General features: G+C 45.5%; 1 protein-coding gene across 4 annotated transcripts in view; it reads right to left on the bottom strand.

Moving 5' to 3' along the window:
* Positions 1-16673, bottom strand: part of LOC121543435 (ankyrin repeat and sterile alpha motif domain-containing protein 1B-like) — a 286881-nt gene that overhangs the window by 28570 nt on the left and 241638 nt on the right. For all 4 annotated transcript variants that reach the window (XM_041853304.2, XM_041853303.2, XM_045208911.1 and 1 more), the window contains 2 exons: positions 5211-5318; positions 4176-4376 (listed from right to left, as the gene is read on the bottom strand). In XM_041853304.2, the coding sequence (XP_041709238.2) occupies positions 4176-4376; positions 5211-5318 (309 nt within the window). The remainder of the gene's footprint in view (positions 1-4175; positions 4377-5210; positions 5319-16673) is intronic.

The raw sequence follows: 16673 nt of genomic DNA, 5'->3' as shown, positions 1-16673 counted from the left end.
GAGAAGGGCCTTGGTTAGGGAGGTGACCAAGAACCCGATGGTCACTCTGACAGAGCTCCAGAGTTCCTCTGTGGATATGGGAGAACCTTCCAGAAGGACAACCATCTCTGCAGCACTCCACCAATCAGGCCTTTATGGTAGAGTGGCCAGACGGAAGGCACTAATCAGTTTTGATGTGTTCACTACTTTTCTACAATGTAAAAAATAGTAAAAATAAAGAAAAACCCTTGAATGAGTAGGTGTGTCCAAACTTTTGACTGGCACTGTATATAAACTCAGCAAAAAAAGAAACGTCCTCTCACTGTCAACTGCGTTTATTTTCGGCAAACTTAACATGTGTAAATATTTGTATGAACATAACAAGATTCAACAACTGAGACATAAACTGAACAAGTTCCACAGACATGTGTCAAGTTCGTTTAAGGACGGGTCAGACCAAGGCGCAGCATGAAATGCGTACATGTTTATTTAAATGATAAACACACGACAAAACAACAAACCAAACGAAACGTGAAGTCCTAAGGCTGAACACTAAACAAGCCTCAACACGGAACAAGATCCCACAACTAAAGAGTGCCAATAGGCTGCCTAAGTATGATCCCCAATCAGAGACAACGAGTGACAGCTGCCTCTGATTGGGAACCACACCGGCCAACATAGAAATACACATACTAGAATGACAACATAGAAAACACAACATAGAATATACCCACCCTGACTCAACATATACAGTGGGGAAAAAAAGTATTTAGTCAGCCACCAATTGTGCAAGTTCTCCCACTTAAAAAGATGAGAGGCCTGTAATTTTCATCATAGGTACACGTCAACTATGACAGACAAAATGAGAATTTTTTTTCCAGAAAATCACATTGTAGGATTTTTAATGAATTTATTTGCAAATTATGGTGGAAAATAAGTATTTGGTCAATAACAAAAGTTTCTCAATACTTTGTTATATACCCTTTGTTGGCAATGACACAGGTCAAACGTTTTCTGTAAGTCTTCACAAGGTTTTCACACACTGTTGCTGGTATTTTGGCCCATTCCTCCATGCAGATCTCCTCTAGAGCAGTGATGTTTTGGGGCTGGGCAACACGGACTTTCAACTCCCTCCAAAGATTTTCTATGGGGTTGAGATCTGGAGACTGGCTAGGCCACTCCAGGACCTTGAAATGCTTCTTACGAAGCCACTCCTTCGTTGCCCGGGCGGTGTGTTTGGGATCATTGTCATGCTGAAAGACCCAGCCACGTTTCATCTTCAATGCCCTTGCTGATGGAAGGAGGTTTTCACTCAAATCTCACGATACATGGCCCCATTCATTCTATGCTTTACACGGATCAGTCGTCCTGGTCCCTTTGCAGAAAAACAGCCCCAAAGCATGATGTTTCCACCCCCATGCTTCACAGTAGGTATGGTGTTCTTTGGATGCAACTCAGCATTCTTTGTCCTCCAAACACGACGAGTTGAGTTTTTACCAAAAAGTTATATTTTGGTTTCATCTGACCATATGACATTCTCCCAATCCTCTTCTGGATCATCCAAATGCACTCTAGCAAACTTCAGACGGGCCTGGACATGTACTGGCTTAAGCAGGGGGACACATCTGGCACTGCAGGATTTGAGTCCCTGGCGGCGTAGTGTGTTACTGATGGTAGGCTTTGTTACTTTGGTCCCAGCTCTCTGCAGGTCATTCACTAGGTCCCCCCGTGTGGTTCTGGGATTATTGCTCACCGTTCTTGTGATCATTTTGACCCCACGGGGTGAGATCTTGCGTGGAGCCCCAGATCGAGGGAGATTATCAGTGGTCTTGTATGTCTTCCATTTCCTAATAATTGCTCCCACAGTTGATTTCTTCAAACCAAGCTGCTTACCTATTGCAGATTCAGTCTTCCCAGCCTGGTGCAGGTCTACAATTTTGTTTCTGGTGTCCTTTGACAGCTCTTTGGTCTTGGCCATAGTGGAGTTTGGAGTGTGACTGTTTGAGGTTGTGGACAGGTGTCTTTTATACTGATAACAAGTTCAAACAGGTGCCATTAATACAGGTAATGAGTGGAGGACAGAGGAGCCTCTTAAAGAAGAAGTTACAGGTCTGTGAGAGCCAGAAATCTTGCTTGTTTGTAGGTGACCAAATACTTATTTTCCACCATAATTTGCAAATAAATTCATAAAAAATCCTACAATGTGGTTTTCTGGATATTTGTTTCTCAATTTGTCTGTCATAGTTGACGTGTACCTATGATGAAAATTACAGGCCTCTCTCATCTTTTTAAGTGGGAGAACTTGCACAATTGGTGGCTGACTAAATACTTTTTTTCCCCACTGTAAGAGTCCCCTGAGTCAGGGCGTGACAACATGTGACTAACAGAAATTGAATAATGTGTCCCTGAACAAAGGGGGGGGGTCAAAATCAAAAGTAACAGTCAGTATCTGGTGTGGCCACCAGCTGCATTAAGTACTGCAGTGCATCTCCTCCTCATGGACTGCACCAGATTTGCCAGTTCTTGCTGTGAGATGTTACCCCACTCTTCCACCAAGGCACCTGCAAGTTTCCCGACATTTCTAGGGGGAATGGCCCTAGCCCTCACCCTCCGATCCAACAGGTCCCAGACGTGCTCAATGGGATTGAGATCCGGGCTCTTCGCTGGCCATGGCAGAACACTGACATTCCTGTCTTGCAGGAAATCACGCACAGAACGAGCAGTATGGCTGGTGGCATTGTTATGCTGGAGGGTCATGTCAGGATGATCCGGCAGGAAGGGTACCACATGAGGGAGGAGGATGTCTTCCCTGTAATGCACAGCGTTGAGATTGCCTGCAACGACAACAAGCTCAGTCCGATGATGCTATGACACACTGCCCCAGACCATGACGGACCCTCCACCTCCAAATCGATCCCGCTCCAGAGTACAGGCCACGGTGTAACGCTCATTCCTTCGACGATAAACGTGAATCCGACCATCACCCCTGGTGAGACAAAACCGCGACTCATCAGTGAAGAGCACTTTTTGCCAGTCCTGTCTGGTCCAGCGACGGTGGGTTTGTGCCCATAGGCGACGTTGTTGCCGGTGATGTCTGGTGAGGACCTGCCTTACAACAGGCCTACAAGCCCTCAGTCCAGCCTCTCTCAGCCTATTGCGGACAGTCTGAGCACTGATGGAGGGATTGTGCGTTTCTGGTGTAACTCCGGCAGTTGTTGTTGCCATCCTGTACCTGCCCCGCAGGTGTGATGTTCGGATGTACCGATCCTGTGCAGGTGTTGTTACACGTGGTCTGCCACTGCGAGGACGATCAGCTGTCCGTCCTGTCTCCCTGTAGCTCTGTCTTAGGCGTCTCACAGTACAGACATTGCAATTTATTGCCCTGGCCACATCTGCAGTCCTCATGCCTCCTTGCAGCATGCCTAAGGCACATTCACGCAGATGAGCAGGGACCCTCGGCATCTTTCTTTTGGTGTTTTTCAGAGTCAGTAGAAAGGCCTCTTTAGTGTCCTAAGTTATCATAACTGTGACCTTAATTGCCTACCGTCTGTAAGCTGTTAGTGTCTTAATGACCGTTCCACAGGTGCATGGTCATTAATTGTTTATGGTTAATTGAACAAGCATGGGAAACAGTGTTTAAACGCTTTATAATGAAGATCTGTGAAGTTATTTGGATTTTTACGAATATACTTTGAAAGACAGGGTTCTGAAAAAGGACGTTTATATAATTTTCGTTGTTGGACATAAAATAAATGATCTCATAGTGATTTTAATCTGTTCTCAAGTACAGTAGTTTCCACGCATAAACAGAGGCATCTGTGATCGTATCCCAAAGTAATCAAGGTTTGAAATGATTATATTTTTATACAATACTATATCTGTTTGGGATTCTTGCGTGTACAAATTATTTATTTTTTATCGCCCCCCCCGACCATCCGAGAAGATTAATGATATGTCATATTATATTAATCATGACTCTTTCGTAGTTTGGTAGAGAGGTCAAATAGGTACACACAGGAAAATAATTGTGAGATTGTGAGAGGCTGCTGTTTCTTCCTTTCCCGCCCTCCCTCCCTCCCTCCCTCCCTCCCTCCCTCCCTACCTCCCTCCCTCCCTCTCCTCCTTCCCCTCCCTTCCGCTCTCCTCCTTCCATCCCTCCCTCCCCCTCTCCCCCTCTCCCCCTTCCCCCTTCTCACCATGCTGACTTGGGCCATCTGCCGCTCCAGTTTGGAGCGAGGCACCTCCTCCAAGTAGTTGTCGTTGGAGCGCTGGCGGCGCCGTGCGTCCGCCTGCATGATGAGGTGCTGCACGTCCAATGAGCCCCCCGGGACGCCCGCCGTGGTGTACGCAGCCTGGCCCGGAAGGATCTGGGGAGGGGTGTTGCAGCCACCGGGCTCCTTGGAGGATGGATGGATGGACAGAGGGGAGGGGTTATTAAATGGTGTCTGTATCTAGAAAAGGAGAGGTCAAATCTGCCAAGACCACCACTACTGGCTATTCCCAATGAGGGCATGCCTCAAGGGAGGGTGCAAATTAGGGAGGGAGGCTGCAAATTAGGAAGAGACAGTAATAGTATAATGATTACACTACATAGTGATAGCCTTGCTTAACTGTTATCTTATTTTTCTCACTAGCATACCACTTAAAATGAAGCTACTGTGTGTATTGAGCATGCATTCTAAGTGGTATTCTAGTGGTATGCTTTTGGAACGTAGCAACATGCTATGCTGAATAAACCTTCAGTCTCCTCTCTGTATGCTAGCCCGGCTCTGGACGTGGATATCAGACTAGATTTGCAGTGGAGACACAGCCCAGTCCCTCTGCCTGGACCGATTTGTTAAATGGAATGAAAGCAGACGTCCGGGCCTTGGAAGGCTGCAGAGGAGCAGCCACATCCTGGCTGCCAGATCAAATTGAGTCCCAGGAGGTGAAGCATTTGCCGGGCCTCTGTTAGTTGAACATTAGACCCATACACACTGGGGAATGGAATCCAGTATCTTGTAATTAGTATCCAGGACCGGCAGAGAGAGGGGAAACTGCGGTGCTATTGTGGTCCTGGCGGCATCCATTTTGTGTCTGCCAGGAGACTTGTGAAGGCTAACAACAGCAGTGGAGATATTTCCACTAAGCTCACTGAATCTCTGTTTGCAGTCTCTAGGAGGACTACTGCCATCTGGGAGGACTACTGCCATCTGACTACTGCCATCACGTACACACGTACACACACTCACCCGTAGGGAGATGGCCCGTGGGGGTTTCTGTGGAGGGTCTTGGTGAAGCCTGTCTCCCAGAGAGGCCAGGATTCTCTTCCTGTGTCCTATCAGACTGATCTTCAACACCTTGGGATGAAGAGAGACACACGTCAACAACCATTCAACACAACTATTAGAACACAATTATCAATATGTATTCAACATGTAATCAACGTGAACTAAGCATGTAATAAGAACCCATTGAAGTAAAACATAGTTATGACAGTTAAATTAAAAAGTCATACTGCTATTGGTAGCAAGGCACTCTGGAATAATAAAAAGACCACAATAATAAACTGACAATATCACATTTATAACAATGGTGATATGGTGACATCATATGTGACCGCCTGAGGTAAAAACAGATGTTGTAATCAGAGGAGGCTGGTGGGAGGAGTTATAGGAGGACAGGCTCATTGTAATGGCTGGAATTATTACACACACACTTTTTAGTTTGGTTTGTCCTTCCTGGCACATTCTGCGGGGGGTTTAAAGGGCTGCCAAAAGAGGGGTTCCAACACACTAGGTTTGTGTGTATGTGTGTGTGAGGCTCATATGATATCTTGGCAGTGAGCTCTTCTCCCAAAAGGAAGTGGATGTAAGTGTGTGTCTCTGTGTGTGTGTGTGTGGACAAGAGGACAGAGGAGGGAGGATGTAGGTCTGTTCCAGCTAGAGAGTCTGTAATTAGAGTGAGTCTGAGATCTAGCTGTGAGCCTAATGACTCTCCCTACACTACCACCATTACCTAACACACACACACGCAGTCACGTTGTTGATTCCTTCATCTCCAGCCCTCACTCACCAATTACTGGCCCGCATCTGTTACCACACACACGCACCACGGCAAAAACACCCAATATCTACCTCATCAACTGTACAAGCATCAACCTCTGTGTAAATTCACCTGTCGCTATGGAAACACAGAGTTACAATAATCACACACACACAATTGGGCTGTGTTTTACCCAGAGGATGCTGGGTAAAAACGACCAACACGCAGTCATACGTGTGAACACGCATGTCTCCACAAACACACACACACACACTTCTTGTTCTTTGTTTGACCAAAACATACGCTATTTAGATCCTGAGGGAGTACATTACAATGTTAACTCTTGATGGACGAGGACTTAAATGTAACCTGACCAGTTACTGTTAGCACACACACACACACACACACACACACACACACACACACACTCCCTACAGTATGTGTGTGTTCTCTCTACAGTACGTGTGCCTGACTGCACCATGCTCTCATTTGCATTTAAATTAAATTCATTGTCTGCGTATAGACTGAGTGACTGCTACAGAGACTCTAGCCTCTACCCTACACGCTCAATATACTCCTTCTTTCACTCTCCCGCTATTGCTTCCATCCCCACCTCCATATTCAATTGCATTCAATCCAATTCAATAAGCTCTGCTGATATGATAAGCAAGTAGGTCACATTGCCAATGCCAAGACGCAGTAAAAATATACAAAGTTATATCAAAGGGGAATATTTATATTACACATAATCATCATAATACACAGCAAAATATCAGTCTCTCTTCTCTCTCTCTCTCACTCAATATCATTCTATCACTCTTCTCTCCTTCCCATCACTCTCTCTGTGTCTCATCCCTTCTTCTGTCTATCTCTGTCTCTGATGGCAAAGTGACAACCCATCTCTCTCTATCGTTCACTCTATTCCTCTCTCGCTCCCTCTTTTATTCTCTCTCTCTATCTCTCTCTCTCGCTCTCTCTCTCTCCAGATTGCAGTGTTTTTGCAGGGACATTGCCGGAGGGATCAAGCTGCTTAACTTACCCTGCGGTGTTGACTATCTTCCTTTAAATTAAACGGTTTGGGACGTAGCCTCTAGTCTTTGTCTAGAGTCAGTGTGTGTGTCTGTGTGTGTGTCTGTGTGTGTGTCTGTGTGTGTGTCTGTGTGTGTGTGTGTGTGTGTGTGTGTGTGTGTGTGTGCCTGCGTTCGTGTGTATCTCTGTCTGTCTGTCTATCCGCACTGTGAGAGTGTGTGGTCTGCTCACTCTGAAGAGAGTTAGTGCCAACGTGTGTGTTTGGTGATCGATGGAGTAATCTCGTTAACGTTCCCGTTAGTCCAGGGGAACAGCTTTGATTACAGGCTTAACCGGGACAGATACGGTAACGACCCTAATCCTCTAAACTCCACTGCAATGCCAGAGGAGAGACCACACACACACAATCAGTGAACTTTGATTACAGAGACAGTCAGGAAAAAGAGTTCACTGTCCTATGAAGGGGAATGAAAATAGTGGTTATACAATAACTATCTCCAGACACTGTTGAAGGACTTTATAATTGAGTCACTTTACAAACACCAACATGGTTCAGCACGGAAGCCTTGACTATGTCACCCTAGTAAGACTTTCATGCCAAAACAATAACGACTCAAACAGATAAGTACTGTGAACTGGTGGACATACAAGGATACGGTTGGCTGCAACTGACCACTAGTTTAATCACTGGACAAGGACTTTTCCCTAATTTAGGATCCTGTCACAAAGGGATGCCTTCTCTGACCAATGGCAGAGTTAGGTTGACAGGCCGGCTCATTGGAGCAGATAAAGGAGGGCGGGGCGGAGGGAGAAACGTTAGCCAAATCACTGTCTGTGCTCACAATACCATTCTAGTTTTAATGATGAGAGAACAAGACCAACTCTCTTCCTCGTTTATCTATCTCGCTGTCCCTCTCCATCTTTTTGTCCAGTTCCCGCTGGGTATGCAGTTTTATCTCTCTTCCTCCCTCCCTCTCTCTTTCTGTCCCTGGCTCTCTTTCTGACCGTTTCTACCTATCCTCTTTCCCTCTCCTTCCTCCCTCCCTCTTCCCCTCTCACTGCCCCCTCTGTTTCTACCTACCTCTCTTTCCATCCATTCCCCCTCCCTCCTTCCCTCTTATTCTACCTCTCTCTGCCTGTCCTCCCTCCCTCCCTCCTCCTATCTATCTAACTGATAGACTAACTGCCTAGTGAGAGAGCGCGGTCCCCTGACGTGATTGCTCTGATGGACCTAATAACCAAAAGCATTTGCTTTGCAGTTGAAAATGAGGCTGAAGGGCCTAAAAGCTCTCCTCTTATTCCACTCCATCGACCACAACCACGTTCAGACATTGTGACCGTGTCTGTATTGGTTTGTGTCCGTGTTTGTGTGTGTGTGCGTGCGTGCGTGTATGCGTTTTCATGTGAGTGTATGTGCGTCCTCCAGCCTCTCAATATCACCCAATCAGAACTCCCCAGTCGACTCTACAAGTCACGTCGCCAAGGCATTGACAATACCTTTTAATCCTTTACAGGTCAATTCTTTCATGGACTCTGGATTGGTTGAGCTCAAGGGCATTGCCTTGGCTCCATTGGATCGAAGCACGGCTGGTGAACTCCAGACACTATTTTGGGAATAGGGTCCCATTTGGGAAGCAGACAGACTGACTGATCTCCATCATCAGTTGTGGGTCTAAATCTGTCTGGTATTAATAGTAAGATGAAAGGGAAGGGAACATGATTGTGACTGCATTGCCCTAGCCTGGTCAAACCGGACTAAACATTACGTTCCCTATTGTTTGGTAGCATTCAGTTTAGTTTAACCAGGCTAGCATTGCCCATGACAGCCTAGTTAAATTTGCATGAACAGGCAGGCATTGACATACAGTGAATTATTCAGACCCCTTGACTTTTTCCACATTTTGTTATGTTACAGCCTTGTTGATTAAATTGTGTTTCCCCCCCTCATTAATCTACACACAATATAACATAATGACAAAGCAAAAACATGTTTTTAGAATTTTTTGCTAAAAATAATCTGAATAATCTTTATATAAGTATTCAGACCCTTCACTCAGTACTTTGTTGAAGAACCTTTGGCAGCGATTACAGCATCAAGTCTTCTTGGGTATGATGCTACAAGCTTGGCACACCTGTATTTGGGGAGTTTCTCCCATTCTTCTCTGCAGATCCTCTCAAGCTCTGTCAGGTGTATGGGGAGCGTCGCTGCACAGCTATTTTCAGGTCTCTCCAGAGATGTTAGATCGGGTTCAAGTCTGGGCTCTGGCTGGGCCACTCATGGACATTCAGAGACTTGTCCCGAAGCCACTCCTGTGTTGTCTTGGCTGTGTGCTTAGGGTCATTGTCCTGTTGGAAGGTGAACCTTCGCCCCAGTCTGAGGTCCTGAGTGCTCTGGAGCAGGTTTTCATCAAGGATCTCTCTTTACTTTGCTCCGTTCATCTTTCCCTCGATCCTGACTAGTCTCAGTCCCTGCCACTGAAAAACATCCCCACAGCATGATGCTGCCACCACCATGCTTCACCGTAGGGATGGTGCCAGGTTTCCTCCAGATGTGACGCTTGGCATTCAGGCCAAAGAGTTCAATCTTGGTTTCATCAGACCAGAGAATCTTGTTTCTCATGGTCTGAGAGTCCTTTAGGTGCCTTTTGGCAATCTCCAAGTGGGCTGTTATGTGCCTTTTACAGAGGAGTGGCGTCCGTCTGGCCACTCTACCATAAAGGCCTGATTGGTGGAGTGCTGCAGAGATGGTTGTCCTTCTGGAAGGTTCTCCCATCTCCACAGAGGAACTCTAGAGCTCTGTCAGAGTGACCATCGAGTTCTTGGTCACCTCCCTGACCAAGGCCCTTCTCCCCCGATTGCTCAGTTTGGCCGGGCGGTCAGCTCTAGGAAGAGTCTTGGTGGTTCCAAACGTCTTCCATTTAAGAATGATGGAGGCCACTGTGTTCTTGTGGACCTTCATTAATGCAGACATTTTTTGGTACCCTTCCCCAGATCTGTGCCTCGACACAATCCTGTCTCGTAGCTCTACGGACAATTCCTTTGACCTCATGGCTTGGTTTTTGCTCTGACATGCACTGTCAACTGTGGGACCTTATATAGACTGGTGTGTGCCTTTCCAAATCATGTCCAATCAATTGAATTTACCACAGGTCGACTCCAATCAAGTTGTCTGAATACATAAGTAAATAAGGTATTTCAGTTTTTTATTTTTAATACATTTGCAAACATTTCTGTTTTCGCTTTGTCATTATGGGGTATTGTGTGAAGATTGCTGAGGAAAATGTTTTCTTTAATCCATTTTAGAATAAGGCTGTAACGTAACAAAATGTGGAAAAAGTCAAGGGGTCTGAATACTTTCCGAAGGCACCGTATAGCACAGACAAAGCCTTAGAAAAAAATTAAAATCCCATTGAGACAATGTGTTTTTGTGTGTTCATGGACAGGTGTGGGCATGTTGTGGTGTGTATCGGGTGATTGTGTTATTTCTGTTGGTTTGTGTTTGTAAATGAATAAATATCAAGGAAGAGACAATGTCCCCATAGGCCACAGAGTACCTAGCTTAAAGCTACAGTCTGTGACTCAGCTTCAGCTGTGTTTTTGTTGTTTTTTCAAATCGCAGACTGTAGCTTTAAACAATGCAGCGCAGTGTGAGCAGCTGAATACACTGTTTGCGGCCTGTGGCAAAGTTCCTTTTACTGTACCCTCAACAAGTCATGTCTACTGTATAGTAATGCGCTTATCTGGTGTGTGTGTGTCTCTTTTACCACTCGCAATAGATCAAACAAACAATACCAGATTGTTTTCCACAGTCGTGTTGACAGTGATTTATCACAACGGTTGTCTTTTATCAAAGACCATTAGTCTCTCTCTCTCTCTCCTCTCTCCTCTCTCCCTTCCCCCTCCCCCTCGTTGGCTTCGTTGGAACTACAGGTTTTCCTAAAGGCCCTTGTGTTGTCTATCCTGACTGGAATTGATTTGGCTGGACTATTGCTGCTGGACTGTTGCAGTGCAGGTTCTAGTCTACACACACACAAGCAAACAAATACACACACACACACACACACAATACAGACAGACACAGTTCCAATGGTCATCACTATCACCGTGGAGACCAAGCATCTGCCCTCGCTCTTTCTTCCTGATCCATTTTTAACCAGCGCCTCTCCTCCTCATCGCCGGGGCAACTGGAGGGAAACCAGAGACCACCGGTTGCCTAGCAACCACTGTACAGTAAAGACAAAGCCACTGCTATGGCTGAGATGGGTGGGCTTTGTTTCCTCAAACAGATCTTCAATCTATACAGTGTATGTGTTTTTCAGGATGTACGTTTAGAATGATTCAGTGTCTCTTTGTTGTAGAACAATAAAGAACAGATCATCTAAAAATAAACAATATATTGGCTTCGATACAGAGGCAATCCACAGGAAACTGTCTATTCCAGGGGACCAATGGGGAAGGTTGTTTTGTTCACCGGCAGCCCGAAGAGCCAATAGGAGAGGAGATTTTATAAAACTACCTTCACCATGGATACATCTCCATTAATAGCTAGTGTTAAATGTGACTGGGAGCATGGGCTCAGTGTGTGTGTGTGTTTGTGTCTGAGAGACAGAAATAGTGCCAAATGCTGGAGGAAAAACACGACAAATGCTGGAGGAAAAACACACTCACAACCCCCCCCCACACACACACACACACACACACACACACACACACACACACACACACAAGCTCATGAATACATGGGCAGGCTGGGTAGATGTAATAACCAATAAGACGCTGGCCTGAAAGGAGGAGAGGAAACAGACTGTGATATTTCTGGGTTATGATGAAAAAGGAACGTTTACATTTGGTACTTCAAAGCCTCTGATGAAACCGATAGGATTTCAAACAGCCAAGAAGAGTCTCTATTCCCTTTGTAGTACACTTCTTTTGACTTTGTTTGCACTATATAGGGGATAGGTTGCCATTTGGGACAGAGACTCTCTATAGGCCTCAGTGAACCAAACACTATATAGTTCTAATGCTGTTATTATTTATCTATAGGCCTCAGTGAACCATTGTTTTTTTAATCTATTTTTTTAGTCATTTAGCAGACGCTCTTATCCAGAGCGACTTACAGTTAGTGAGTGCATACATTATATATAGTTATAATGCGGTTACTATTTCTCTATAGGCCTCAGTGAACCAATCACTACACAGTTTTAATGCTGTCACTATTTCTCTATAGGCCTCAGTGAACCAATCACTACACAGTTCTAATGCTACCACTATTTCTCTTTCTGTGGTCCCCCTCCAAAAAAAAACTACCAAAACCTAATATTAGATAAAGGGAACATAAGTTAACAAATAACACAACAATTACATTTTTATTTCATAAACAAAGTTATGCAACACCCAATTCCCCTGTGTGAAAAAGTGGTGGTGGTGTGATGGTTTGGGGATGCTTTGCTGCCTCAGGACCTGGATGACTTGCCTTAATAGAAGGAACCATGAATTCTGCTCTGTATCAGAGAATTCTACAGGAGAATGTCAGACCATCCGTCTGTGAGCTGAAGCTGAAGCGCAGCTGGGTCATGCAGCAAGACAATGATCCAAAACACACAATCAAGTCTACATGAAAATTGCTAAAAAGCAACAAATTGGAAGTTTTGGAATGGCCTAGTCAAAGAGTGGGCCAAAATTCCTCCACAGCGACGTGAGAGACTGATCAACAACTACAGGACACATTTGGTTGGAGTCATTGCAGCTAAAGGTGGCACAACCACTTATTGAGTGTAAGGGGGCAATTACTTTTTCACACAGGGGAATTGGGTGTTGCATAACTTTGTTTATGAAATAAATATGTAATTGTTGTGTTATTTGTTCACTTATGTTTTTTCCTTTATCTAATATTAGGTTTTGGTTGAAGATCTGATAACATTCAGTATCACAAATATGCCAAAGTAGAAAAAATTAGAAAGGGGGCAAATACTTTTTCATAGCACTGTATAATGGTATACGCAGCATGTGTGAGGAGTGAAAAGGACAAACGGGATCTATTATGCACACACACACAAATGCACTCGAGAACGCACGCACATACACACACTAGCATACACGCACTAGCCTTGATCTACCAATGACGCTTCAATGGACTGTGAAAATTCCTTAAACACATATTGCTCAAAATGACATAACAAATGTCAGTATTGAACACTACTTGGTTGGTCAGAGTGACACAGTTCAGTTGGCTGAGGTGATGTGATCATCTCAAAAGACACCCTATTGCTTCCTATAGTGTAGTACTGTTGATCAGAACAGGCTCTGGTCAAAATTAGTTCCCTATAGGGAATAGGGTGTCGAAGTAGTGCACTATATAGGGAATAGGCTGCGGTTTGAGAAGTAATGTATAAGTAGGACTAATCTAGGTAAGTCCATTAAGGTTGACTGAAGTGTAAAATGATTTATGGTCGTCAATTAAGCGGAATATTGTACATGTCACAACCCCTATGTGAGGTGATGATTTGATTGGCCAGTTGGTCAGGTGGGGCAGGGTGAGCAGCAGGATGGCTGGCTATGATTGGTCACTTGGCGTCGTTGTAAAACAAGGGCAGGTGGTAGGATTTGCCTCTACCCCTCTTCTCCTCCACTCTGTTTGCTCAAACATGTCTGCTGTCTTGCTGCAACCTGCCTCCTTCTCACCCCACTCTCTCCCTCTTTCTCTCTCGCTTTCGTTCCGTTTCTCTCTCTCGAATTCCCTCCTTTCTCAACCCCAACCCTTTCTCTCTTCTGATTCTCTTCTCTCTCTCTGCCACTTTTCTTTCTCCCTACATCTCTCTCTCTCATCCCTTCATCTCTCTCTCTCTCTCTCTCTCTCTCATCCCTTCATCTCTCTCTCTCTCTCTCATCCCTTCATCTCTCTCTCTCATCCCTTCATCTCTCTCTCATCCCTTCATCTCTCTCTCTCTCTCATCCCTTCATCTCTCTCTCTCTCTCATCCCTTCATCTCTCTCTCTCTCATCCCTTCATCTCTCTCTCTCTCATCCCTACATCTCTCTCTCTCATCCCTTCATCTCTCTCTCTCATCCCTTCATCTCTCTCTCTCTCTCTCTCTCTCTCTCTCTCTCTCTCTCTCTCACCCCTTCATCTCTCTCTCATCCCTACATCTCTCTCTCTCATCCCTTCATCTCTCTCTCTCATCCCTTCATCTCTCTCTCTCATCCCTTCATCTCTCTCTCTCATCCCTTCATCTCTCTCTCTCATCCCTTCATCTCTCTCTCTCATCCCTTCATCTCTCTCTCTCATCCCTACATCTCTCTCTCTCATCCCTACATCTCTCTCTCTCATCCCTTCATCTCTCTCTCTTCCTGTTTTTATTCTTTCCTTCTCGCTCCTCCCACCCCTACTCTCTCTTTCACTTTTCCTCTCGATATGGTGAGATTGGTCGCCAATGCTTTACAGATCTAGGGTTAGCCAAGGTAAAGTCCGCAATAGACACTGTGTAATAACCCCATCAGCCACCATCACTATACTAACCTACCCATATAACTTACCTGTACACCACCTACCACCCCCATGTAATGCAATAGCTGGGCTGCATTCTATTCCTTCCAGGACCTAGTGCACAAACATGTCCTAACTTAGTGCCGAAAAAGAATGGAGAGGGACAGAGAGAGATTTAAATAATCTAAGTTGATGCGCAAGTACATGAGCGTTTGTTCTAAATGTGATGAACAGACAGAGACTGAACCAGGGCTGAAGGTTCATTCCCAGCTAGAGTCCCTACAGGAGATCTGAGAGGTCCATCTACACCAAGCCCTCAGGGCCTTTTACCCAGCCTGCCCTGAGATGTGTGTGTAGGCCTATATGTCTATACATGTGTGTCTTCATGTCTAAATGTGTACATGGTATACGTGAGTGACTGTGTATTCCTACTAAACTCAAGCCCTCTATTAACCCCTCTACACCCCCCTCACACACACACACACACACACACACACACACACACACACACACACACACACACACACACGACTGTGGAAAACAATCTGGTATTGTTTGTTTGATCTATTGAGAGTGATAAAAGAGACACACACACACACCAGATCTGCGTATTACTATACACTACTTTCACCACTGCTGCACAGCCACAGCAATCCCCAGCCCAGCAGGACTCAAATCTCTCTTTTATGTAACTGTGTACAGCACATCTCCAAAACACACACAGATAAAAACAAATACACAAATATGGGCAGGTACGCACATACAAACACACACATGGAATAGTCACTAGTCAGCAGTAATGATTGAACTGCACAGAATCATTTCATACATTCCCATCCCCTCGGGCCAATGCACCCCATAGAACACACAACCTCTACAGAGGAGAGAGAGAGCGAAAGAGAGAGAGAGAGAGAGAGAGAGAGAGTGAAAGAGAGAGAGAGAGAGAGCGAGAGAGAGAGAGAGAAAGCCAGACTACGAAAAACGCAGAGAAAGAGAGAGACAGAGAGAGAGAAAGAGAGAGAGAAAGAGAGAGACAGAGACAGAGAGAGAAAGAGAGAGAAAGAGAGACAGAGAGAGAGACAGAGAGAGAGAAAGAGAAAGAGAGAGAGAACGAGAGAGAGAAAGAGAGAGATAGAGAGAGAGAGAGCAAGAGAGAGAGAGAGAAAGCCAGACTACGAAAAACGCAGAGATAGAGACAGCAGCAAGCACCGAACAATAAAATCGATGGAGAACGCGTTTCTCAAAGCAACACCAATAACGCTCATCTCTCATTCTGTCTCCACGCACTCTCTCTCTCTCTGTACAGTATTTCCTCCTCACTCCTTCCCCCTCTCTGTCTCTCTAATCATTCTTTCCCATTCTCATTCCCCGTAGACTTACCTTTCTTCCGAAGGGGGTATTCCGTACGAAAGGTCTTGGAGAGAGGAACACTCAATTCCACCAGCTCTTCTCTGTCTTGCCCCAGAGCTGTGTGCTCCCCCTCTCCTTCTCAGAGAGACAGGCTAATACATGTCGCTCCTTTTAGCTGTGAGTCACAATCCAGTCCAGCAGTAAATAGCAGAGAAGAGGAGGAGTGTGCCCTCTTCTCTCTGTCTCTCTCTCTCAACTCCCCACTCTCTCACTCTCTCTCTCAACTCCCCTCTCAACTCCCCGCTCTCTCAACTCCCCGCTCTCTCTCTCTCTCTCTCTCCCCTCTCTCTCTCTCTCTCTCTCTCTCTCTCTCTCTCTCTCTCCTCTCTCCTGATTCCAGAGGTTTTCCTCCTTCCTCCTTACTCCAGCTGCTGCAGAGAGACTGGCTCTCCTACATCTCTGCCTGAAACCCCCGCTCTACTCTGCTCGCTCTTTCTCTCTCTCCACCTCGTTACTATGGCGACGCAGGGCCCATCCAGAGAAGGGCTCATGCACACTGGCTGCCGGTGTAGGTGAGTGAGAGAGTGAGTGAATGAGTGTGTGTGTGTGTGTGTGTATGTCCCTAAATGAGTGTGTGTGTATATGTCAGTGCATACCAGTAATGCAGAGCTCCTGTGTATCCCTGCATACCACTCTCCAATGAGCTAAATCACCCTTTATAATCTGACACCACACCACACGACAAGAGTAGAATGACATGAAGCTAACGGAGCACAGCTGACTGAAGCACTCTCTTTCCCTCTTTCTCA

Source organism: Coregonus clupeaformis, chromosome 28 (genome assembly GCF_020615455.1).
Source record: "Coregonus clupeaformis isolate EN_2021a chromosome 28, ASM2061545v1, whole genome shotgun sequence".
Classification (NCBI taxonomy): domain Eukaryota; kingdom Metazoa; phylum Chordata; class Actinopteri; order Salmoniformes; family Salmonidae; genus Coregonus; species Coregonus clupeaformis.
The sequence above is the reverse complement of the archived record's forward strand: the minus strand, read 5'-3'. Positions and strand labels throughout refer to the sequence as shown.